This window comes from Schistocerca serialis, chromosome 3 (genome assembly GCF_023864345.2).
Source record: "Schistocerca serialis cubense isolate TAMUIC-IGC-003099 chromosome 3, iqSchSeri2.2, whole genome shotgun sequence".
Lineage (NCBI taxonomy): Eukaryota > Metazoa > Arthropoda > Insecta > Orthoptera > Acrididae > Schistocerca > Schistocerca serialis.
This window is the reverse complement of record NC_064640.1, coordinates 805,254,665-805,280,641: the sequence shown is the minus strand read 5'-3', so window position 1 is coordinate 805,280,641 and position 25,977 is coordinate 805,254,665. Positions and strand designations below refer to the sequence as shown.

Here is a 25,977-nt window from a genome sequence, read left to right as displayed (position 1 = left end):
CATCCAAATATTAATGTTATACGATTCCCTGGGAGATATTCATTTCGAAAAGTATCTGGAAGAACCAGCATTGGCTGTCTGCAGCAGTTTACTCCTCCTATAGCTCCAGACCAACGTGGTCACACTTCAATTTCAGTCGCCTGTACAGTGGCATTCCAGTTGGAGGAAGCCAGTTCGAGTCCTTTTCCTTGATAACCACGGCGTTGATCGCCCATAAGTTCCTTGCTCGAGTCCTGCTGGTGGAAAAACTTTCACCAACAGTATCTGGCTGGTAAGGAGTGGAGAGGTGGTAGTGTAAGGTTTCTGACAAGCAAACATAGTGCCAATGACCTGGATTAAATTACGAACTCCACAGTGTCTCGTGAAGTAAGAGCATGAGGAACTGTTGATGGTGATCTGGCCATCGGATGGGAACAGTGAGCTGTTTGAGAGGAGTAGGTTATGTACCAGCATCATGTTTTATCTTCTTCCTTCTCTGACCACCACACAATGCAAACGTGACATCACACTACACATGTGCCCAACACAGTCACCTACACTCAATTGAAACACTAAAGGCACAAATCTCCTACACTATCCTATAGAAAACCTGAAAGTAAATCTATAACATAAATTGAAGCAAACAAACTTTTGTGAGTTAGTTGACACGACTAAATTCTTTTGGATCTTTATTTACTGTTTCAGGTCAGGTATAATATGAGATAGATCAACTTAGTAAACTGATACAAGGATAAGAAACATGCATTATTTGATTTTAGTTTAGCAGCATAATACTAACTTCTATTCATGCTGCAAAGTACATGGGACTGTTGAATGCTGTCTCATTATTCTTTATTCATATAAAAATTTAATAAACATACTGAAATGTAAGAATTCCAGTGCAATAAAAAACTATTTTTGCAATTTTTTCTGCCTGCATACGCAAATATTTTTATCAGTCCTTTCTGATCTGTTTTTCCATTTACCGTTTATGGGAAATGGGACTAACAGCAGCAGGTGATATAACATACATATCAACCCACACATATGCAATATTTACACATATATGGTGCAGTCACTCACTGTTACTCACACTCACGCCTATCATAAACAATTCATTCAACTATTCTGCACACACGTCCAGTCTAAATTAACCAGTCATACTCTCAGTCACTCAATGAACAGTGGGGGTAAGAGAGGGTCATGAACCCATCCCCACAGATGAACTGTTTGTTGTCATGATGTGAATAATTGACTTTCAACTGCAGCACAGTATGTACCTCATGTCCTCACTACTGAAAGACAACTTGGCCTGCGCAGTGGTACCACTGTTCTCAAGCAGGCATCTCTTATAACCCTCAATTGTGAGAGCCTTTGAGGCTGCATGATCCAACTCTTACTCGGCCTCTGGGTGGCAACTGCATGTATGTGGTATGCATACATTTCTGACCTGAAACCCACAAACTACGCAGTCTGCAAACCATTTGCGTCATTTTCCATTAAGTCAATAACTTTATTGTTTTATCATGTTATTCCACAAGGATTACCGACTGCACATCCAGACATGCCAATTTCCTCGTGGTTGCACCTAATTATTTCATATGGATAGCAGCCTTTCACCCAGTACATGAAACCATCTGCATCCATAAAAAGTAACTTGGGATCAGCGAAGTTTCGCTTTGAAAACTCCTAGTGGAATCGATGCATGTAGAGCCTGGAGAGGACAACAACACACATATCGTAAACTGCGCCAAAACATTGACCATCTCTACAGTGACTAATCTTTCATTGAAGAACATAACCCACTTGAAGTTTCCCCTGGTGATGTAATCTCTAGTGGCAAAGAACCCCCTCAGTAAACTTTACGAATTTTGAGGTATTCTATAACATTTTCGATGGTTTTTCGAAAACTGAGCTGTTCATTAATTTGTAAAAGTCTTTTTGAAAATCACATATCATGACAGCCCTCTGTTCAGTGGTTACATCAATGTACCCCTTCAACCAGCAACGCTGCTTGAAGGAGATGCAGTAGCTGATTCTAAGAAGCTCCATCCCCAAACTGAGACATTACTGGAGATTTACACAGTACAGAATATTTCGTTATTTATTCCCCAGTGTTGTCAACAGCTTTGCGATGGACCCATTTTGCGGGACTAGGTGCTCTAGCACACAGTGGCAAGTCACTGTGTGAGTCCAGCAGATGGGTAGGCTATGTCAGTTCTGCCTCCAGAACTTTTTCTTCACCAGAATGAGCACCTACATTTTGAATCTTTTCCTTCAGTCTGGCGATTTCCGCTCTGGAAATCCATGGAACACTCCAAATGGCAGAGTTTGTTGCATGGCTTACCTGTAGAGGTTATTTACGCCCAAGTGAAGGGTGTAGCTTTCATCGTCGGGTGGCCTATATTCCTCCTCGCTCGCTCATGGGTTATTCGCCTTGGCATACCAGTGTACGCACTGGCAAAGTCCCTAGGCAATCCCGCATTCAAAGAAGAGCATCATGTAAACATTGGTCATCAATTCAATGCTGAAATATTTTCTTTTTAACATTGTGTAGTCAGAAAGCGCTGGCACAGTGTAGTAGAGAGCAGCATCCGTGGTGTGTGCGACCAGGTATTCACTCAGAAATTTCTCAAAAATATCTGCGAGCACTCGTACATCGGTGTTCATGTAAAATATACAAATTCCCCTGCAAAACATTCAACATGTGCTCATACATCACATCCATTATGGCAGTGCCTGTTCCTTTACTGGAGATTGTGGTTACTCTGGGTACTGTGGTTTCGTGGAGTCCATCCATCAAATCCAGGTATTCGTGTGGAAAGATTCCTCCTTCATCACTTGCGGAAACTTCGTATCATCAGGATATGCAGCTCTGGTGATATGCGTATCGTCCTGATGAGTTTCCGAAGAGATGCTTGCATGAAGTGTAGCAATTCCAGGAAATGAAGTGCTGTGTTTGGCGTGATTCACTTGGAAAATGAAATGCAGTTTTCAGCAGTGTCAGGAACAACATTGGCCTTACCAACTTTCAGACTGAAATCACCCAAGCGTTCAACAAGGAAGTGAGCACCATACCCACTCAAATTATGGAAGATGGCGGGTTTGTGCTGTGGCAGTTGGTACTTCAAATTGCGTGCACTGTGGGCCTTACTGCAGAACTTCTCCTTTAGATGACAAAGGTGTCTAAAACTACAAATACGATGATCAACTGCCTTCCTGTACAAGACGTGATTCTCCTGTGAGTCGCTCATAGAAACTTCATTGCAACAAATATGATCAACTTCTCTCACAAGCTTTTTGAGCTGAGAGAGCAACCATCCAGTAGTATTAACCCCAACAAATGACCCGAATTTGTTAAGACTACTGTCATACGAGCATACAACATCATATGCCGCCGTATACAGTATGTGCCATTCTGTGAAGGCAGTATGAGAGGCACTGGGGTTCCCTTCACAAGTGCCCTTTCCAAACGGCCTCCCAAGCATTATAGAAGTCTCAGGATCTAGGTACCCCACATTAGTGATGAGAATGTGAGATTGTGAGATCCTGTCCCCAAAAGCACCAGCAACCACACAGTATTCCAGCGTCGCTGCAGGACTGACTTGGTGCTGCAGCTCCTTGACGATTGCAAGGTGACCCAGGGTGCTTAGAGTGTGGCTGCAACAGCAAACAAGCTCATACCATTTGCCCATACCATGCTGATGATGACGAAATGGACTGTGGTGATGTTTGCAGGAATGGCTAACATCTCATCAATGAGCCAGGCTTTGGTGATGAATGTATCATCACGATGTCAAGTTATGGAGGTTTTACTGCAGACACAAGCCTGACGCCACACAAGTCCATCACATCTGTAAAGAGAAAAACTTCATGATTATCATGCACAGCAAAAAAAAAATACATGCAGATGTCTATAACAATAATTCGTAGTTTTTTACTTACCCTCAAAATTAGCAGCATCTGAATAAGTCCACGAGCTCCTCATCGCATCATTATTTGCCATGATGTCTTGTAATATCTTATCATGTAGATCAGGCATAATATTATCATCGAGTGCACCTAAAAACAAAAATACATGACGATTTTCAGAGGGTCTAGGGGGCGGAGAGTGTGACTACATTGGCAAATGAGCTGGCGCCATCAAGTCCTCCCACGCTGATGATGACAGACCGGGCGGTGGTTGTGTTTGGAGGCACAGAAAACACACAGCCGACAGACTGGGCTGGGATGATGAATGTGTCATCATCCTCATCATAACGTCAGATTACGAAGTTGTTGTTGCAAATGCAAGACCAAATCTTTACACATCGATCACATCTGCAACAGAATAACACAAAGAAGAAAATCATCAAATTGCAGCTATAATGAAGAGACACAACCATGGAAAAAATACATCTTAAATGTGTACCTCTAGGATCAGTAGCGTCAATTCATTTCCATAATTCTGTTTCATCTCTGCTGATGCTATCAGAACTACAGATGTTTCTGCTAGCAGGTCTCCATTGGAATGACTTTTCGTATCACAATTCCTCTAATTCATATCCAAAAACGGTATTCCTTTGCTTATTTCAGTCAATAGAAACCGTGTATGCTTATCGCTAACAATGTGGTTTTTAGGCAGAATAGAATCAGCTCATGCCTGCGGGTAGGCGACACCATCTTATCCCACTTCCGCCGGTGTTCTTACAAATACGATTATATTTGAACGCAGATGTGCACGCTTCTCCATCATGAGAGCAGTGGTGCGATGCAACACACATCCACTGATGAAAGAGAAAAAGATTTTGCCGACACTTTCATGACTGCACTATCTGCAAATACTGCCCACGCCTTCGACGATGTTGTCATATGTATTCTGTATTTAGTTTTCTAAAACTGAACAAGAGAGTGATACAAAAATTTGACATGGGCTGGTAGTAAGGATAGAAGCCGAGCCAAAGGCTGAGCAGTCTCATATATATATATATATATATATGTATATATATATATATGCAAGGCGGTCATATATGGGGAGTTTCCTTTATCTGCTGCAGCTAATCCCATTTCCCATGTATCATCATATATCATAATTAGAAAAAAAAGATCACAAAGAACTGATTGAAATGTAACCGTTGTATATACAGGCAGAAAAATTTGTAAAAATACTGTAATAACTATTGTTAACAAATTATATTGTAAAACAAGTTAATAAACCACAAGTTAATTAGCTAAAACATTGTTATCATTTCCTAACCCTTCCTGTACAGAGAGAAAATTACTGTTTATAACAAACCACATTCTATCCCTATGGTGTCCAGCACTATAGTGAGATAACCCACTCAAGTTCTCTAGTTGTAAAAGCAGAGTAGGAGGAGGTGGTGGAACTTGACATCCACTGGTCCAGAGGGTGGCCTTCATTTTTCTGCCCATTGACAATGTGACCGGTTCCCAGAAGTCCTTGAATCAGTCTGAGGCAGTATATCAGGTGATGGGCAAAGGGGCGATCTCAAATGTATGAAACGCAGTTGCCTCATGTTTAACCTGATACCCCCCCCCCCCCCCCGCCGCCCCCCCCCCATCAAAGACAAATATATCCTCTTACTCAGTAATAACCAGTTCTTGGGGGTAGAACTCACACTGCCTTAGGCTTAGGCGTGTGGTCAGGTCTTTGGCGGAGGGAAGGGCGAGGGTGGTCGTAAATCCGTGCTCTTATGCCCAAGTGAGTGGATAGGACGTGGGTTCTCCTTGATGACTTTTAATATGGAAATAAAGTCCCACGCTTCTTGACAGAGCGTAGGAGAACGATGCGTACTAGGCAAGGTCCTAATGGAGGTGGTTTGCCGTTGCCTTCCTCCGACCGTAACGGGGATGAATGATGATGATGAAGACGATACAACAACACCCAGTCATCTCGGGGCAGGTGAAAATCCCTGACCCGCCGGGAATCGAAACTGGGACCCCGTGGTCGGGAAGCGAGAACACTACCGCGAGACCACGAGCTGTGGACACTTTCAATATAGTTAGCCCAAATGTGCAACACCAGCAGTGGCGTCTTCAGTGAGCTTGAAACTGGCGCCTTACATACACCGAGTAACTACTAATCAGAGACAGAGTTATCTTATTTGATCAGCGGAGGTGATATGATAAGTCCATTAGAATTATGTTTGTTCGTAAAGTGGAAGGTATTTTGTACGAGTCTCAACTGCATCTAACTCTATACATTCTGCAGAACGACCACGTTTGCTATTTGTCATGTCAAAGCGAACATTAAGATATAGTTTCCAATCAGTCGAACATGGTTTCGTGAAGCAGAGATTAGTATTGTTGATTTAGCTTTATTTTCTTCTAAAATAGTGGTGAGTCGCGTAAGACGTAACACCTCCCTTATTCCAGGGGCGATCGCACGTATCGGCATGCGGTTTTCGGCGAATCATGGCGGACTATGGGGCACATACGTTGGTACATGCACAATAATCACAACATTTATATTGACCGAGATAATGAGGCAAGCAAATGTTTTTTAAATGGGACGCTATACTTTTTTTACCATCATTCGAACGCTCTGGAAAAGACGCGTGTAGTGATGTAACGCATGTTGCTATTGTGATTCAAACTTTGCTTAAAAGAGGGCGGATGAGGACTTACCTACGTAGCATAGGCCGTGCATGCTGCATAGAGCACGGCAACTCGGCCTGCGGGTCGCGCGAGGCGTGTTTACAGTCTGCAGCCGCTTCCTACCGCCTCGACCTTCAATCGTACAATATTTCCCAGCGTCTTTTAAGCGAAGTTTGAATCACAATAGCAACATGCGTGACATCACTATACGTGTCTTTTCCAGAGCATTCGAATGATGGTAAAAAAGTAGAGCGTCCCATTTAAAAAACATGTACTTGCCTCATTATCTCGGTCAATATAAACGTTGTGATCATTGTGGATGTACCGAAGTATATACCCCATAGTCGGCTATGATTCGCCGAACACCACTTGTCGATACGTGCAATCGCCCCCGGAATAGTGGGGGTGTTACGTCTTACGCGACTCACCCTGTATATTGTTAATAGTTCTGTTACAGCATTTCTAGAAAAAAGAAAAGGATCTGAAAGTTGATTGTAGTTCTTCAAAATCTTTCCTTTGATTTACCGTTGTACCTCTGCAACTACATTTTGTACACCTACGAACAACTGGTAGATTACGTCATTTTCCTCTATTCGTTTGTATTTCCAACAATATTTTGCTGTTCTTAGGATGTGTATGCCTCATAATTTTTTTTTAGGTTTGTTAATATCACTGTGCTGGGAACGGGGCCCCTCAATTCCTATTTATTATTTTATTTTTATTTTATCATTTTCGAACCAAACACAATACAGAAGTGTATCACTTCGTGAGTAATTCAAGGGGTTGTGTAATACGTTAATTCAAGATGAATTTCATCGAAACTCTGACGTAAAACTACACAGAATGAGGAAACGTCATCATATGAAATCGAGAAACTGACGAATAGGAAGATGATGAAGGAAGAGAACAAAAGCAGGATAAAACAAATTTAGACACTATCAACTTTGACTAAGGATATAAATATGCTTTTTACACGCAAAAAATGCCTACTAAAAGAAGAGCAGATCAGCGTGCGTGCGACTACATTCTTCAAGTATGATAGATATGAGAGTAGTGGACCGTTGAGTGTACCGTGGACAAAGATTTGGAGGTCAGTACCTCCATGCAACATTACGCCGTTCCACGCCATAACGTCTGGACAACTGAAACTGTCATGTTCGACAATGTTCCTTGATACATTACGTGTTCCCAGCTCTCGCCATATAAGGGTTCTTCCAGAATCACTCCTCAGAACAAATCTGCTCTCATCCGAGAAGGGCACGCGATCCCACTCGTCGTTGATCCGGTTCCTATGCCCTAGGAACCATAACAGACGGTGCTGCCGATGTAAAGCAGGATACAACGCATTGATCGTCGGTAAAAGAGACCACCTCCATGCAATCACTGTGCCACTGGAGAGCATGTGTTTGTGTGCCTTGCAGTCCTGCTAAATGTAGATGCAGTTGCCCCCGCTGTTTGACATACCTCACGCCTGTTACACAATGAAGCGATCATCTGCTGGTGTGTTTGACGATGATCGACATCTCTTCTCCTTCGGGCAGCGGTGTATGTGATTCAGAACGCACTCCATGCAGATGAAACAATGCTACGGACAATACCATCTTGTACTTTACCCAGTTTCCCCTTGATACTTCCTCATGTGAAGTCATTCAGATGTTGGCTCTGGGCTACATTCGAATGAAGGACACCGCCACAGTGCACCGTAACTGCACGCTGGCTGACACGAATTGCCTTTTTCCATTCCTTCAACTGCCACGTGTTGCGGGACCAGCACCACTTAGCGTTTTGGTGTGTTGAAGATGAAAGTAAATTCAGGCTGCTGTATGTGGTCTGGAACGAAGTCGAGCAGGTGGTAAATGGATGAAGGATTCAATCTAGTGTTCGGAGTGTTCAAGGAAATTGTACAGGGTAGCGTTTCTCAAACTTTCAGCGATTGCGACCCACTTTTCAGTCATAAATTTCACCCTCCCCAGTTTTCCTCATACGGTAATAATATACTACTCTGAGTATTTGGACGCTAATGCTCCAAAGTTTCAAACCTAACAAATTACCTAGAATAAGAAAATTTATTGCTATTTCGCAATTTTGTTCCGTTAAACTGACAAAACCAGAATCGACGGCCCTCTATTGCTATCTGTCTTACAGGTAACGCGCGAAAGTACTCCAGAAGACCTCTTAAGTGCGAAAGAGAAGTCTTGATAGAATTCACGGCAAGTGGCGAAATCAAAAGATAGTTTAATAATCAAGCGCTCTTTGAAATTTGGGCAGGGTGGATTGACTAATTTTATGAACTGGAAACATGAGCATTTCGTATACTATTACCATTTTCAAAACACTAACTTTCCGAAACCAGATTTTCCGCGTTGGCTCCTTTGAAGACACAGTATAAATCTGAGGTAAATATCGGAAAAGAACTGAGAATGTCTATTTGTAATATTAAACCCTTCTTCGAAATACTTTGCTGTGCACGCCAAGAACAAGCGAGTAACCAATAATTACAAGACTTTTTTTAATTTAGTACCGAAAAATTAATTATTAAATGGATTTTGCAGTTCTGATACAGTCCTATTTATAAACTCATTATATCAGTGTCACAGTGAGTTTTGAAATGCTCAATTTTCGAATTCATTTTTTTATTCCTTTCTATAAGCTCCCGGCTCCAATTAATTGTCATTACGCCCCCTGGGGTGGCGCACTCCACAGACTGAGAACCGCTGCTGTAGGGTAATGTGACGTGCAGCAGCATGATCATCACTTCACTGAGTGGCAAAAAGTTGGTGGTTAGCATGTAGCAGTAAGTGACTAACTGGCAAATGTTTCACCGCCTACCCATTTGCAGATTCAAGATTCCGTTTTGGTGGGTAACAGTTTGTTACTGTCTACCCAGAAGTATTACTTGTGGTCATAGACATTTTAACGTGGTACAGATGCCTACGATTTTAATGATAATAACAATAATAGATAAAGATTTTAATGCAATAATAATAACAATAATAATATTTGTTCATCTCAGTAATTCGTGCACTGCTTGAGCATTACATACAAGAAAGTGCGGTTCAGAGAAGTATACAATTTGAAAAGCAGTTACACTATATAAAATCGAAATGTACACTCACTTCGTCAATATTTCGAATACAGTTACCTAGACGGTGACTGTGCGAGCGTGTGAATACGGGGAATGTTGCTTCTTTAGCCGTTTCCAACTGCGTTCGACAAGTCAGTCTTTCTGTTACCTGCTTTCTTAGTGAATGGTTTTTCCCTTACTGGTTTCCCTTGCGCAGCTTCGTGCGGTTTGTCGGGTCTACCTGTGGACTTACGAACAGTGTCGTATTTGTTGTTAAAGCGCTTGATTGGTTGGCGCTCCGAAGCTTTAAAATATTTATTAAAAAACATCTTCTATACTCCAGGAGTTGTACTAGAAATGTTTTATTTGCCAAACCCGTTTCCGGGTTTATAACATATCATCAGTAGCATCTGGCACAGAGGAACAAACAATTGTATGTGCATCGACTTCTACAGGCAACGGCCTTGCCGCAGTGGATACACCGGTTCCCGTGAGATCACCGAAGTCAAGCGCTGTCGGGCGTGGTCGGCACTTGGATGGGTGACCATCCAGGCCGCCATGCGCTGTTGCCATTTTTCGGGGTGCACTCAGCCTCGTGATGCCAATTGAGGAGCTACTCGACCGAATGGTAGCTGCTTCGGTCAAGAATACCATCTTACGACTGGGAGAGCGGTGTGCTGACCCCACGGCCCTCCTATCCGCATCCTCCACCGAAGATGACACGGCTGTCGGATGGCCCCGGTAGGCCACTCGTGGCCTGAAGACGGAGTGTTTATCGACTTCTACAAAATGATAAGTCTTCATTTATAGCAATAACATATGCCTACTTACATTATGCACTTCTATAGCGATGACAGCCGGCCACACCGGCCGAGCGGTTCTAGGCGCTTTAGTCCGGAACCGCGCGACTGCTAAGTAGTTCTAAGTTCTAGGGGACTGATGACCTCAGATGTTAAGTCCCATAGTGCTCAGAGCCATTTCAATCATTTTATAGCGATGACGTGCTTGTCAGTTAATACGACAGGAACTGAAATGTGTCGTATAACATAGTACACGGTTTGTCATGTATGTTGATGCTGTCAAATTTTAGAAGTGACAATTCTTGATAATGTTTGAGATAACAGTCATACAGAGTAAACATGAAACTGACAGGTCAAGGAGTATACATTACCTATCTTTTGTTATTTCCCAGGCCATATTTAAACAGGATGAACATAAATAAAACTGACAAACTGCTAAGAAGGATTCCTGACTAGAAATGGAGGAAAAGAAGGTCCTATGAACATGTGTCCGGAAATGCATCGCTGCCACGGTAGATGGGGCTGAAGGATGGAAGTCCCTCTGACCACGTGCCGTGTGTTCCTCGGAACAAGCCGAGATGGTGTTTATGTGCGGCTAAGCACATGGAGACGATCAAGAGACAGCACGGCTATGTCAAAACAAGTACCCTCACAAACACCCACCACATCACTCAACATTTCAAGCACTTTTTGGGCGTTTGTGTGATTACGGGTCCTTTCAGACAGACGAACTTGCAGGGGGGCGATGGACTGTGCGTACACCACATTTGGAGCACCGGGCTCTACAGGATATTGAGACGAACCATAGTACAATCGCTAGGAAGTGGCCCGCCAACATGGCGTAAGTCAAAGTACGATTATGTGTATCCTGCATGACAACCGCTACAACTCCTATCATCTGCAACGAGTGCAACGATCATCAGCAGCGGATTTCCCTCTACGGGAAGGATTTTGTTGATGTTTTTTGCACCAGACCATCACAATTATGGGATTTCTATCATCAGTCCTCTCTACTGCCGAGCTATTTTGCTGCTTACAGTACGCAGCGTCAGTCACATAGCCTGAAACGCACAAAGAACACACAGCACGTGGTCAGAGGAACTTTCATTCGCCAGCGCCATCTACCATGACAAAGATGCCTTTCCGGCCACATGTTCATAGGACGTTTTTCCGCCATTTCCGGTCGGGAATCCGTCCCTGCAGTTTGTCAGTTTTATTACTGTTTAGCCTGTATATGTCTGTGACATGCATTCGTATAATTATGGAAATTACAATTTTTGACAACTGGCATGTGAAGGCAGAAAATACAAAAGGTATAAGATTGCAAAGTAATCCAACATATCACGTCAAAGTAGACAATTTTACATGCAGGAAATACACTGCAAACCAAAATTATTCGGTTAAAACGCTGTTGAAACTTTGTATATACATCTTATTCCGTAACTTTGTTTGTTCATTAAGTATGTTGTCTGGTTGTTTTGTCACATGAGTGGATATTTCAATTTCTTCTAGAATATTCAATAATATGCCTTTTTCTGATTTGTGACGAATTGTAATGTTTCTGTCAGAAATTGCTTAAAAAGTTGGACTCCAGATCTCTCTTCAAAAGACAAAATATATGACGAACATCTGTGTTGCACCTGAATGGATGCTCACCAATCTGGAAAAAATCGGACTAGTTAAGAATTTCAGGTACCTCGGTGAAGTCATCCAGGAGAATGGATTAGAAGAAGACGCAATTAATGCCAGGATGAGGAAATTAGACCAAGCATACCAACTGACAAAGAAACCTATAGCAAGAAGTCGATGAGTATAGGGGCCAAGTTCCGACATTATAACAAGATGTAAAACCTGGATATTAAGGAAATTCCTAGGTAATAGATGGGTTGATGGACAATGGCGAATGAAAGCAAATGAGGACTTGTACAGCAAGACAGAACCTATCACAGTATCCATTAAGAAGAGACGATTGTTATTTCACGGTCATCTCATGAGGATGGACGATGACAGACTAACTAAAAGAATATGGTGTTTCATCCAATCTAAGAAAACAAGGTCAAGATGTTTCGAAGAATGTGAAAAAGATCTTAGGCATATTGGTATCTCAGAAAAAGAAATTCCTGACTGGAACAAATTTAGAAGATTGGTGAACAACATCCAAGGTTTTAAAATGGCATCAATGTCCAAAAGACGGAGAGGATCATTATCCGAAGAGTATAAACAGGCACTTCTTGGTGGGCTCAGGAGATACTGGCAGGAACTCAAAGCTGGAACAAGAACAAGACCTAGACACTAAAATGAATTTGGTTGCTACCACGCAGTCCATAGAGGCTCAACTCGATAATAAAAAAAATGTTTCTGTTACTGTCATTGACAGAATGCTTGTTTTGTCTTAAATGAGCACTGAATGGTGAGGGATTGGCTTCACTAACATTATTATGTTCCCCAAATCTCGTTTCCAAGTTTCTCACTGTTTGCCCAACATAAGATTCATTACAGTCACTACGTGTTACTTTATACCCCTGACATGTTATGTATTTGACTGATATCGATATTGTGTATAAGACGTGATCGTACATTGTTCTCTGTGCTGAGGCCGATTTGCTGCCCAGTTCTTCGATACAAATAACATGTTTACCGGAGATCCGACCCCAGAGTGGTAAGGTCATAAACTTACCTTTTTCTGCTTGCTTGCTCTTTTCTATAGTAATCTGATTTCTACTCTTACTATGGTCTTTATGTTTTTTATATAATTTCATAACTAGTTCTGGGTGTAACGAAACTGTTGTTACGTGGGGAGACAGTGAAAGTTTGCTGGGGCGAAAATTTTCAACATCGAAGAGAGGTTATTTGATTTAAACAAAAAACCTTAAAATTTGTTGTTATTCTTGTGTTCCATAAACATCAAGAAACGTGTGATCATGGGGGTGTTTCTTACTGATCACATTGGCCTCCACCACTCAAAGAACTACTTTGACACAAATCCAAATGTTTACTGCTAGAATAGTTTCCAAAACATTACATTTTAGTAATCAATTCTGCAGTGACACTTATATAGTTCAGTTGATTTCTTATGCGTATCTTACTTCGGTGTAACTCGGAGTAATCTGCTTCCTGCTGCTTCTTCTGAAGTAGTCATTGCCTCGGTCCATTTCATCTGCTAACTGGATCAAGTTACGTGAATTCCATGAAATAATCCAGGTATCAAGTCGTTTTATAGTGGTTTATTTATGACAAGCTGCACCATTTATTAAATTAACAATTAAAAGTTTAACATTTTTATGAGTAACTATCCACAAAACCTTGCTTATTTTATGCTGAAACTGGCGTACACAATAAAACAGACTTTTACATAGGATGTACATCATATTATATAAAATACTGAGAGATAACAATGCTAACCTAAATTTTCTTAATTATGGCTTCATTTGTAAATGCAAAATATTGCGAACATATATTGTACAAGCATGACCTACTAGTAAACAAATGGAATAATAAATTTTATGAGATTTAATATATTACGCGAAATCACTTATTAGATACCATTGGAATTACGGAACTTTCAAAACAGGAACGTAAAACAAAAGGGTTGTTTTATTTCATGGGTCATAGCCAGTGCATGTAATTCAGCATTAATACTCGTCTCGTTTAAAGGATACTTGACTAACCTGTTAATCGCTGAGAGGAAATATGCTGCCATGTTACCATGTGAGACTTTTCAGAGGTGCATTCGGCCCTGACTTCATTCTTATGGATGACAGTGCCCGACCTCATCGAACAGCGCAGAAGTAGGACTAGGAGGAGGATGAGCTCTTGGAACGATAGGATATTCGACTACCGGACTGGCCTGCCCATTCCTCCGAGTTAAATGCCATCAAGCACGTGAAGGATGCGTTGGGGAGACATGTTGCAGCACGTCCACACGCACCTCTACATCTACATCTACATCTACATCTTCATCTACATTGTTACTCTGCAATTCACACTTAAGCGCCTGGCAGAGGGTTCATCGAAACATTTTCATACTACTTCTCTACCATTCCACTCCCGAAAAGGAACACCTATATCTTTCCGTTCGAGCTCTGATTTCTCTTATTTTATTATGATGATCTTATCTTCCTACGTAGGTGGGTGTCAACAAAATATTTTCGTATTCGGGAGAGAAATTTGGTGATTGAAATTTCGTAAATAGGTTTCGCCGCAAAGAAAACCGCCTTTGTTTCAGTGTTTCCCAATCAAATTATAATCCCTTTACTTTCATGCACACTTTCATTATCTTTTAAATGCTGAACGGAGGTCAGTTCCTTTGAATGCGCGGCAAATAGATTCGCCTCCAGCACGTAATTACCTGGCTCGGATGTCCTGGGTTCGACTGTTGCGAACTCGCGTATCGTATCAGTGACACTCTCACCCCTATTGCGCGACAACACGAAACGAGCTGCCCTTCTTTGCACTTTTTCGATGTCCTCCGGCAATCCTACCTGGTAAGAATTCCATACTGCGCAGCAATATTCCAGCAGAGGACGGACAAGTGTAATGTAGGCTGTCTCTTTAGTGAGTTTGTCGCATCTTCTAAGTGTTCTGCCAACAAAGCGCAGTCTTTGATTCGCCTTCCCCACAATATTATCTATGTGGTCTTTCCAATTTAAGTTGCTTGTAATTGTAATTCCGCCCGCCCGGTTGGCCGTGCGGTCTAACGCACGGCTTTCCAGGCGGGAAGGAGCGTCTGGTCCTCGGCACGAATCCGCCCGGCGGATTTGTGTCGAGGTCCGGTGAACCGGCCAGTCTGTGGATGGTTTTTAGGCGGTTTTCCATCTGCCTCGGCGAATGCGGGCTGGTTTCCCTTATTCCGCCTCAGTTACACAATGTTGGCGATTGCTGCGCAAACAAGTTCTACACGTACGCGTACACCACCATTACTCTACCACGCAAACATAGGGATTACACTCGTCTGGTGTGAGACATTCCCTGGGGGGTCCACCGGGGGCCGAACCGCACAATAACCCTGGGTTCGGTGTGGGGCGGCGGAGGGGTGAAGTGGACTGCGGTAGTCGTCGTGGGGTTGTGGACCACTGCGGCTGCGGCGGGGACAGAGTCTCTCCGTCATTTCTAGGTCCTCGGTTAACATACAATACAGTACAATTGTAATTCCTAGGTATTTAGTCGAATTGACAGCCCTTAGATTTGTGCGATTTATCGTACACCCAAAATTTATCGGATTTCTTTTAGTACCCATGTGGATGATCTCGCACTTTTCTTTGTTTAGTGTCAATTGCCACTTTTAGCACCATACAGAAATTCTCTCTAGATCATTTTGTAATTGGAATTGATAGTCTGATGATTTTACTGGACGGTAAATTACAGCGTCACCTGCAAACAATCTAAAGGGGGTGCTCAGACTATCACCTAGATCATTTATGTAAACCAGGAACAGCAGAGGGCCTCTTACACTACCTTGCGGAACGCCAGATATCACTTCAACTCGATGATTTACCGTTTGTCACTACGAACTGTGACCTCTCTGAGAAGAAATCACGAATCCAGTCACACAACTGAGACGATTCTCCATATGCACGCAATTTGATTAATAGTCGCTTGTGAGGAATGGTATCAAAAGCCTTCTGGAAATCTAGGAATATGGAATCGATCTGAGATCCCTTGTCTACAGCACTCATTACTTCATGGAAATAAAGAGCTAGCTGTGTTGCACAAGAACGATATTTTCTGAATCCGTGTTGGTTATGTATCAATAAGTCATTTTCTTCAAGGTGATCCATAATGTTCGAGTACAGTATATGCTCCAAAATCCTACTGCAAATTGAGATCAGTGATATTGGTCTGTAATTCAATGGGTTACTCCTATTTCCTTTCTTGAATATTGGTGTGACCTGTGCTATTTTCCAGTCTTTAGGAACAGACCATTCGTCAAGTGAGCGCTTGTGTATGATTGCTAAGAAAGACGCTATTGCATCTTCATACTCTGAAAGGAACCTGATTGGTATACCATCTGGACCGGAAGATCACCGAGCAGTTGTGAACCGCGCTGGTGGAGGAATAGAATGCTCTACCACAAGAACTCCTTAGCAAACTTGTGGGTCGCACGGCAGCACTTTGCAGAGCATTTACTGGTGGCCGTGGTGATCACAAACCCTATTAAGATCCATGACCCTCCTTTTGTAATTTGCAGGGGAGCATTATAAATCGCGGTGACTTCAGTGTAACTATTGTCTTCAAACAAAAGTGTCAGTGCTGCTCGTATCATTGTGTATTTCTAACAGTTATTTTCCGTACTACGCGGTAGCAGTTCTTTCAACGAGTGGCCCAAGTTTCACCGAGCTATGCTACTTTTCAATGACACAACTTCACGTGAAAGTTACTTTCGTCGTCAAGTTTCCCACACCGACGTATTTACAATAATGCTCACGAGGGTTGATTGTTGTTAATGAGCCGGCCGGGGTGGCCGAGCGGTTCTAGGCGCTACAGTCTGCAACCGCGCGACCGCTACGGTCGCAGGTTCGAATCCTGGCTCGGGCATGGATGTGTGTGACGTCCTTAGGTTAGTTAAGTTTAAGTGATTCTAAGTCTAGGGGACTGATGACCTCTGAAGTGAAGTCCCATAGTCCTCAGAGCCATTTGAACCATTTATGTTGTTGTTAATTAACATAACAGTAGCTGTTGAAAATGGCCACAGCTGACGTCGGTATAGCTCTGTGATCGGTTTATCAAACTGAGGAACACACGTGGCAGCTATGTCTGAGGGTAGCAACAATAGTGTCTTCAATGTTCTGCTGTAGCTCATTCAGTATGTGACGATTATTTGGGACCACCTGATTCTTCAGTTTCCTACACAGGTAAAAATCACAGGAAGGGAGATCATGTGGTCGAGGTAGCTCTAAGATTTCACTGCCTCTGCTGACTGTCATCACCTCATCGAACACTTCTCGCTCTCGTGACAAGTTTGTCAAGGAGGTGTGTGCTGTTGTTTCGTCTTCCTGAAAATATCCATACAGTCGTTCATCTTTTGTGTGTTGATCCACATATCGATTAAACAGTTTTTGTCGTACCGGTTAGCATTCACAGTTTGGTGAAAGAATCGTTTTACGCTGTGGATACCAGACATTGCATACCTAACAGAAACGTTGACATTACTCACCGGCTTCTCGAAGTATAGATCGGGATGCATAATGGCGCATGTTCTGTGAGTTCACATGCCCTGACAGTCTCATCTGAAGAAATGAAGAACTGGAGATCCAAAAGTCCTGATCATCTTCACTCAGAGACCACTGGCAGAACTCAATAGGCGATAGTTCTGTTGTGTCCTAAAACAGGATAGGGGGAAGGCAGGGGGTTACAGAACAGTCTGCCATTTCCAAGCGGTTAGGAGCAAATGCAGAAAGACAAACTTTCAGCGAAATCAGCGCCAAACACTGTCACAGGGCACCTAAGAGAGGCACGGATTTTGAGACTCGATAAGTTGCTCGCTGCAGGGGACTCACGGATCTCAGAGGTCTGATTAACACTATTTATTAGCCGGCACTGAATAAAAAGGAGGCGTCTGGTTGGTACTGCACCTCCAGAAAACCTCTGGCCCAACCATATTCAGAGTCCAGTCTTTCTCTTACTCGGTAGATAGGGATGTTTCTGGACTTGGCATTAACAGCATTAACGGTTGGTAGCATCAGCGATCAGGTGAAAGCTAAACGTCACTGTCCCTCCACTTATGGGCAGCAACAACAATGTTTTACGTCACTTGGCCCCTCCCAGAGACCTTTCGTGAGTGGGGACCTCTGTTGCTGCACTCTAACCTGTATAAACCCACTGACGTTGCGGTTTTCAGGGGCAAGTATCGGCTTATTGCGTCTGCTAAGGTATGCCTTTTTGTGACCATCTTCTCCTGTAATACCTTGCAACAGCGTCTAGGTGGCGGACGCAGTTAGTTAACTCTCTGAAGTAAAACTTTTCCCCTGAGATAGCTGCTCAGAGCCTCAGCAATTCGCAGGGCTCTAGCGTTACCGTTGACCTCCGGTAACCTAAATGCTAACACATTTGCTTGTTCTCTGCATAGTGCCTCTGCTCTCCTATCTTGGAGTGCCCTTGTTGGCTTCCAATACCTTTAAGCTTAACAATGTACAACTCATTACATCGTCAATATACACACATCAAAAAAAGTTCTGCATCACCCAGGCTCCCAGAGCTCCTGAAGATAGACGTTGACTGTGGATATTGTATCACAGACACAGTCCCTTTGACTGTTCAGAGATGTCACTAAACCTGCCCAAAGATGTAAATAATCATGCATGAGCAGCGCCTATCAGATGGAGGGGGTCCGACAGCCGATCAGTTCCAGTCATTCCACCAGGAAGGAGGTACACAGCTCGTGTTGTCTGTAGTTCAACCATGCCTAGACGGTCAATACCGCGGTTCGATCGCTTCCGCATTCTTACTTTGTGCCAGGAAGGGCTCTCAACAAGGGAAGTGTCCAGGTGTCACGGAGTGAACCAAAGCGATGTTCTTCGGACATGGAGGAGATACAGAGAGACAGGAACTGTCGATGACATGCCTCGCTCAGGCCGCCCAAGGGCTATTACTGTAGTGGATGACCGCTACCTACGAATTATGGCTCGGAGGAACCATGACAGCAACGCCACAGTGTTGAATAATGGTTTTCGTGCAGCCACAGGACGTCGTGTTACAACTCAAACTGTGCGCAATAGACTGCATGATGCGCAACTTCACTCCCGACGTCCATGGCGAGGGCCATCTTTGCAACCACTGCACCATGTAGCGCGGTACAGATGGGCCCAACAACATGCCGAATGGACCGCTCAGGATTGGCATCACGTTCTCTTCACCGATGAGTGTCGCATATGCCTTCAAGCAGACAATCGTCGGAGACGTGTTTGGAGGGCACCCAGTCAGGCTGTACGCCTTAGACACACTTTCCAGCGAGTGCAGCAAGGTGGAGGTTCCCTGCAGTTTTGGGGTGGCATTATGTTGGGCCGACATATGCCACTGGTGGTCATAAAAGGCGTCGTAACGGTTGTACGATACGTGAATGCCACCCTCCGACAGATATTGAAACCATATCGGCAGCGTACTGGCGAGGCATTCATCTTCATGGACGATAATTCGTGCCCCCATCGTGCACATCATGGGAATGACTGCCTTCAGGATAACGACATCGCTCTACTACAGTGGCTAGCATGTTCTCCAGACATGAACCCTATCGAACATGCCTCGGATAGATTGAAAAGCCGGCCGGGGTGGCCGAGCGGTTCTAGGCGCTATAGTCTGGAACAGCGCGACTGCTACGGTCACCGGTTCGAATCCTGCCTCGGGCATGGATGTGTGTGATGTCCTTAGGTTAGTTAGGTTTAAGTAGCTCTAAGTTCTAGGGGACTGATGACCTCAGAAGTTAAGCCCCATAGTGCTCAGATCCATTTGAACCATTTTTAGATTGAAAAGAGCTGTTTGTGGACGACGTGATCCCCCGACCACTCTGAGGGATCTACGCCTAATCACCGTTGAGGAGTGGGACAATCTGGACCAACAATGCCTCGATGAACTTGTGGATAGCATGCCACGACGAATACAGCCATGCATCAATGCAAGAGGGCATGCTACTGGGTATTAGTGGTAGCGGTGTGTACAGCAATCTGGACCACCATCTCTGAAGGTCTCGCTGTGTGACGGTACAACATGCAATGTGTGGTTTTCATGAGCAACAAAAAGGGCGGAAATGACGTTTATGTTGATCTCTATTCCAATTTTCTGTAGAGGTTCCGTAACTCTCGGAACCAAGGCAATGCAAAACTTTTTTTGATGTGTGTATGACATTTTAACGGGACGAATGATGTACAAAGTTATGGGCTGTTCTCCAGTTCATTAATATAGACCAAGTCGGCGTCAGTCTTACAAAAATTTTTTGGACCACGTTTATTTTTCACACTCTGTACGTGTAAGCAAGTTTATGGCTGACACTGACTGGTACGATGTAACCGTGTGTTGTGTTGCAGCGCAAGCCGCGTCGTCGAGGTGCCGGAGGCGAACCCGTCGCCTACGATGCCACCGGAAACGAGCCTCTCGCTGCGCGACATCCTGCCTCTCAACCCCAAGCACTACGACAAGAACCGTGCTCCCAAGGTGCAGGGACAGCCCACAATCGTCTACTTCCACGTCACCGTCCTGTCGCTAGATTCCATCAACGAGGAGTCAATGGTTCGTACAAACTTCAGTTCCTGGAAAAAAACATAAAAGACCGCTGCTGAACGCGTAGTATGTACTTCATAACACTATGAGGACAGGAAGATAATTTCCAGGTATGGCAGTCTGTTTTCTTGGGTATCAAGAAAAAAAAAGTAATTTTTCTATGCAGTCCCCATTCCTGTTTTCATAAAATCTTAACCGAACACAACGTATTTTCAGTCTACGAGTACATACTGTTTTATATTTGGGAATTGGTGAAACTAAATCACAGGGTGCAAAATCTGACAAATAGGATGTATGTTCCAACTATTCGTACTTCGCATCCCATAGATTTCTCACTGACAAGGCACGTTGTTTGGCTGGTGCCTTGTCCTAATAAAAGATGATATTTTTTTCTTATCAGTTGGAGTATCTTTCCAAACATTTCTTCAAGCATTTGATTCAGAACCGTTCCGCAGTATTCGCAAGTTATTACGTTACATCTACATCTACGTAGATACTCCGCAAGCCACAGTACGGTGCGTCATTGCCATTCCCGTTCCACTCGCAAATAGAGTGAGGGACAAACGACTATCTATATGCCTCCGTATGAGCCCTCATCTCTCGTAGCTTATCTTCGCGGTCCTTTTGCGCAATGTATGTTAGCGGCAGTAGAATCGTTCGACAGCCAGCTTAAAATGTGGGTCTCGAAATTTCGGCAATAGTGTTTCTCGAAAAGAACATCGCTTTCCCTCCAGAGATTCCCATTTGAGTTCCCAAAGCATCTCTGTAACACTTCCGTGTTGTTCGAACCTACCGGTAATAAATCTAGCAGCCCGGCTCTGAATTGCTTCGACGTCTTCCTTCAGTCCGACCCCTTGAGGATCCCAAACACTCTAACAATACTCAAGAACAGGTCGCACCAGCGTCCTATATGCGGTCTCCTTTACAGGTCAAATATCCTTTTCTAGAATTCTCCCAATAAACCGAAGTCGACCACTCGCCTTCCCTGCCACAGTTCTCACATGCTCGTTCCACCTCCTATAGCTTTGCAACGTTACGCCCAGCTATTTAGGCGACTTGACTGCGTCAATCAGGACACTAGTAATACTGTATCCGAATATTACAGGTTTGTTCTTCCTACACATCCGCATTAACTTACATTTTTTCTACATTTAGGGCTAGCTGCCATTCATCGCACCAACTGTCAATTTTGTCTAAGTCGTCTCGTATCTTCCTATAGTTATTCAACTTCGACACCATACCGTACACCATGGCATCACTCTTTATTGTTACATCAAGCTGGAGGAGACCCAGGTGCATGCCCAAGTCAAGTGAACACAACCTAGTATCCACCTATGGCGTCTTCACACCACATCAAACAAGCGCAGATTGCTGCCCACACTATCCGTCTAATCATTTATATATAGAGAGAACAATAGCGGTCCTATCACAATTTCCTGGGGAACTCCTGACGATACCCTTGTCTCCGATGAGCTCTAACCGTCGAGGACAACATTCTGGGTTCCTTTATTTAAGAAGTCTTCGAGCCACTCACATATCTATAATCTTATTCCATATGCTCGTACCTTCGTTAACAGCTCTCAATGGGACACCGTGTCAAATACTTTCCGGAGATCAAGAAATATCGAATTTGCCTGTTGCCCTTCAACCATAGTTCGCAGTGTATCATGTGAAAAAAAGGGCAAGCCGATCTTCTCAAGAGCGATTGTTTCTAAAACCATGCTGATTCGTAGACATAAGCTTCTCAGTATTAAAAAAGTTTATTACATTCGAACTGAGAATATGTTCAAAGATTCCGCAGCAAACAGAAGTTATGGATATTGGTCTGTAATTTTGCGAGTCAGTTCTTTTACCCTTCTTCTATACTGGAGTTACCTACGCTTTTTTCCAGTCACTTTGGACTTTGTGCTGGGTTACGGTAAGGACGAATGCGGTAGAGTACTCTTTGTAAAAACGAACTGCGGTTCCATCCGGACCTGGAGATTTATTTGCTTTGAAATCTTTCAGTTGTTTCTCGACGACAAGTATGCTTATTACTATGTTAGCCGTATGGGAGTCTGTCCGATCATCAAATGACGGTATGTTTCTACGATTCTCCTGTGTGAACGATTTATTGAACGTGAAATTTAAAACTTCGGCTTTCGTTTTACTGTCTTCAACTTCCACACCAGACTGGTCAACAAGGGACTGAATGGAAGCCTTAGACCCGCTTAGCGATTTTACGTAAGACCAAAATTTTCTCGGGTTCTGTGCCAGATCTTTTGCTAAGGTGTGACGATGCTAGTTTTTGTATGCTTACGCATAGATCTTTTCACAGACGCACGAATCTCTACTAACCTTCGCTTGTCGTCATTTGCATGTTGTCTTTTGAACCGAGAGTGCAACAGCCTCTACTTCCTCAGCATCCTCCGACTTCCGTTATTAAACCATGGTGGGTCTTTCCCTTCCTTTATCCGCTTACTAAGCACATAACTCTCGAGACTATGCTTTGCAATCCACTCAAACTTTGCCCATAATTACTCTACATCCATCTTACTGGAACTAAGTGAGTCCAGTTCACTGTTTCAGTGAGATGCTAATAACTGCTTACCTACTCTGTCTAGCAGAAACACTCCCCTAGTCTTCTTGACTGATTTTTAAGTTTCCTAATCATAGTTACTATAATGAGATCATGATCGCTACTCCCCCTTTCTATACTGACATTGTCAATAAGTCCGACCTATTTGTAGCTACAAGATCTAAGATATTTCCATTTCGCATGTGCTGCCGAGGTAGCCGCTCAAGACAATTTTCAGAAAACGTGTTCAAAAGTATTTCGCATGATTGTCTGTCTTTAACTCTCCCCCTCCACCCCACCCCCCTCCAATGAATCCGTAGATTCTTACTCTATACTCTAGACGTTAAACTAGTCCCCAAATAGTAATACATGATCTGAGTATTTACACTATTGACCGTAGACTTTCTTTTACTGGCTCTAGAATTGTTGCAGCACAATCGAGTGGCCGGTAAAAACATCCAACAGTTAACTTGATTTCACCTACACTCGTTATACGCGACCAGATAACTTCACTGTCACACTCAACTTCGTCCTCAGTGGAGACAATGCTTTTGTCAACGGCAATGAACACTCCCCTTCTTATGGCCTCTAATCTGTCTTCCCGATATACATTCCACGACTCGCTAAATATCTCAGAGCTTTCCTCTTTGGGTTTCAGTCAGCTCTCGATCCCAAGAATAATTTGAGCGCGAGAACTTTCCTGGAGGGCAGTAAATTGTGGAACTTTATTACGAATAGTTTGACAGTTTACTGATAAAATTGTGACAGTGGAAGTGACTTTATTCTGAACACCGTTTGACTTCCCTTGCTGCACATCGACTGGCGACTGTTCATCAGAGCACCTCAGACTACTGTCTCGCCTAAAAAATCCTCATGTGCGCTCCATAAGTACTCTGCTGCCCGAGTAGCTGCTTCCTCTGCAAGGTATTCACACAAATTCACCCCTTTTGTATTCCAGAGAGTCATGGTCGTTATTTGTCTAGTAGATGAAATCTTCTTCGACTTTCTGGAGTAGGGTCACCGCTTTCCACCCACTGTTTTTCCTGCATGTTAGCCACAGTGACCCACTGTCCACAAAATGAGACTAATTCCCTTTAATACACTCCAACCATGTTCATAAATTCAGTCTGCGTTGTTCTTCATCGGCTGAAACAACTGCAAAAATATTCGGTCCGTTATTGACAAGATTTCAAAGTGGTGCAGACAGCGGCAACTTGCTTTATGGTAAATGTTCAGAAATGTGAAATTGTGCATCACACAAAACGAAATAACGCAGTATCTTATGAATACAATATCAGTGAGTCACAGCTGGAATCGGGAAACTCGTACAAATACCTTGATGTAACACTTAGTAGGGACATGAAAGGGAACTACCACATAGGATCTGTCGTGGACAAGGCAGGTAGCAGACTTCGATTTACTGGTACAAAACTAGGGTAATGCAGTCAGTCTACAGAGGAGATTGCCAACAAATCACTCATGCGAACCATCCTCAAGTATGTAGAACTTGTACCAAAGAGGAATAGCAGGTATATTGAGCGTATACAGAGAAGGGTAGTTAGAATGGTGACATATTTGTTTGACTTGTGGAAGAGTGTCATAAAGATGCTGAAGAAACTGAACTGGCGGACTCTTGAAGATAGGCGCAAACTATTCTGAGGAAGCCTACTTACAAAGTTTCAAGGATCAGCTTTAAATCAGAAATCTACAGGTAGGAATATAGTACAAACCTCTACGTATTGCTCCCCTAGGGATTATGGGGACAAGACTAGATTAATTACAGAGCGCACAGAGGAGCTTAAGCCATCATTCTTCCTACGCTCCATACGTGAATGGAACGAGAATAAGCTCTAATAATTGGGACGATGAGAAGCACCATTTGCCACGCAATTCGCAGTGGTTTCCAGAGTATGATGTAGATGCAGATATTCAATAAAAGCGGCATACATCTTGCACAAATTTTACATCTTTATTCTTCATTTAGCCGGCCGCGTTGGTCTAGCGGTTCTAGGCGCTCAGTCAGGAACCGCGCGACTGCTACGGTCATAGGTTCGAATCCTGCCTCGGGCATGGATGTGTGTGATGTCCTTAGGTTAGTTAGGTTTAAGTAGTTCTAAGTTCTAGGGGACTTATGACCACAGATGTTGAGTCCCATGGTGCTCAGAGCCATTTTATTCTTCATTTAAGATATACAATGGTCGTACGTGTGACACACCTATGAAGTCAGCTTTTTCAGCTAAAATCAGCTACACATCTAATACCACACTCCACACTTTCTCTGCGTTCATCCATGATTGTAATTATGTACTGCGTATCTAGCTGACACTTGAATTATGTTATTGTTCAGCATATATCAGAATAACACAACAAAATTTCATAGATATCAAAATCGTCTCTGTGTCAGGCTGAGAATATTCTCCTTGCCATAATTCGTAATATGATTGTTGTGTCAAGTAATGACCTCATGTGTTTTATGTTTGGTGTGCTAGGAGGTAATAAAATCACGAGGATTAGCAAAAATGTGATCTTTAGCACTAAAAATTTTATTTATATGTAATTAAACAAAGTTAACCCTTTCGTGATTAAAATATATTTCACGCACGAGTGTATTCTAAAAATGAAATATCAAAAACTGTCTTCCGTTATGATCAGTAATAAATTTCAACTACCAAAAAATTTTAAGTTGACCAATTTTGAAAATCGAAGGGGTGGGACATGTGTCCCACGAACGTAACTAAGTCAATGTTTTCTTGTGAGCATAGGAATTCAAT

The 25,977-nt window shown here is 43.1% G+C and overlaps 1 protein-coding gene and 1 pseudogene across 1 annotated transcript in view; both read left to right on the top strand.

Moving 5' to 3' along the window:
• Positions 1 to 25,977, top strand: part of LOC126470654 (glycine receptor subunit alpha-4-like) — a 450,264-nt gene that overhangs the window by 324,898 nt on the left and 99,389 nt on the right. Inside the window, exon 5 of the mRNA XM_050098640.1 lies at positions 20,457 to 20,658. Within this exon, the coding sequence (XP_049954597.1) occupies positions 20,457 to 20,658 (202 nt within the window). The remainder of the gene's footprint in view (positions 1 to 20,456; positions 20,659 to 25,977) is intronic.
• Positions 10,095 to 10,212, top strand: LOC126471969 (5S ribosomal RNA; annotated as a pseudogene).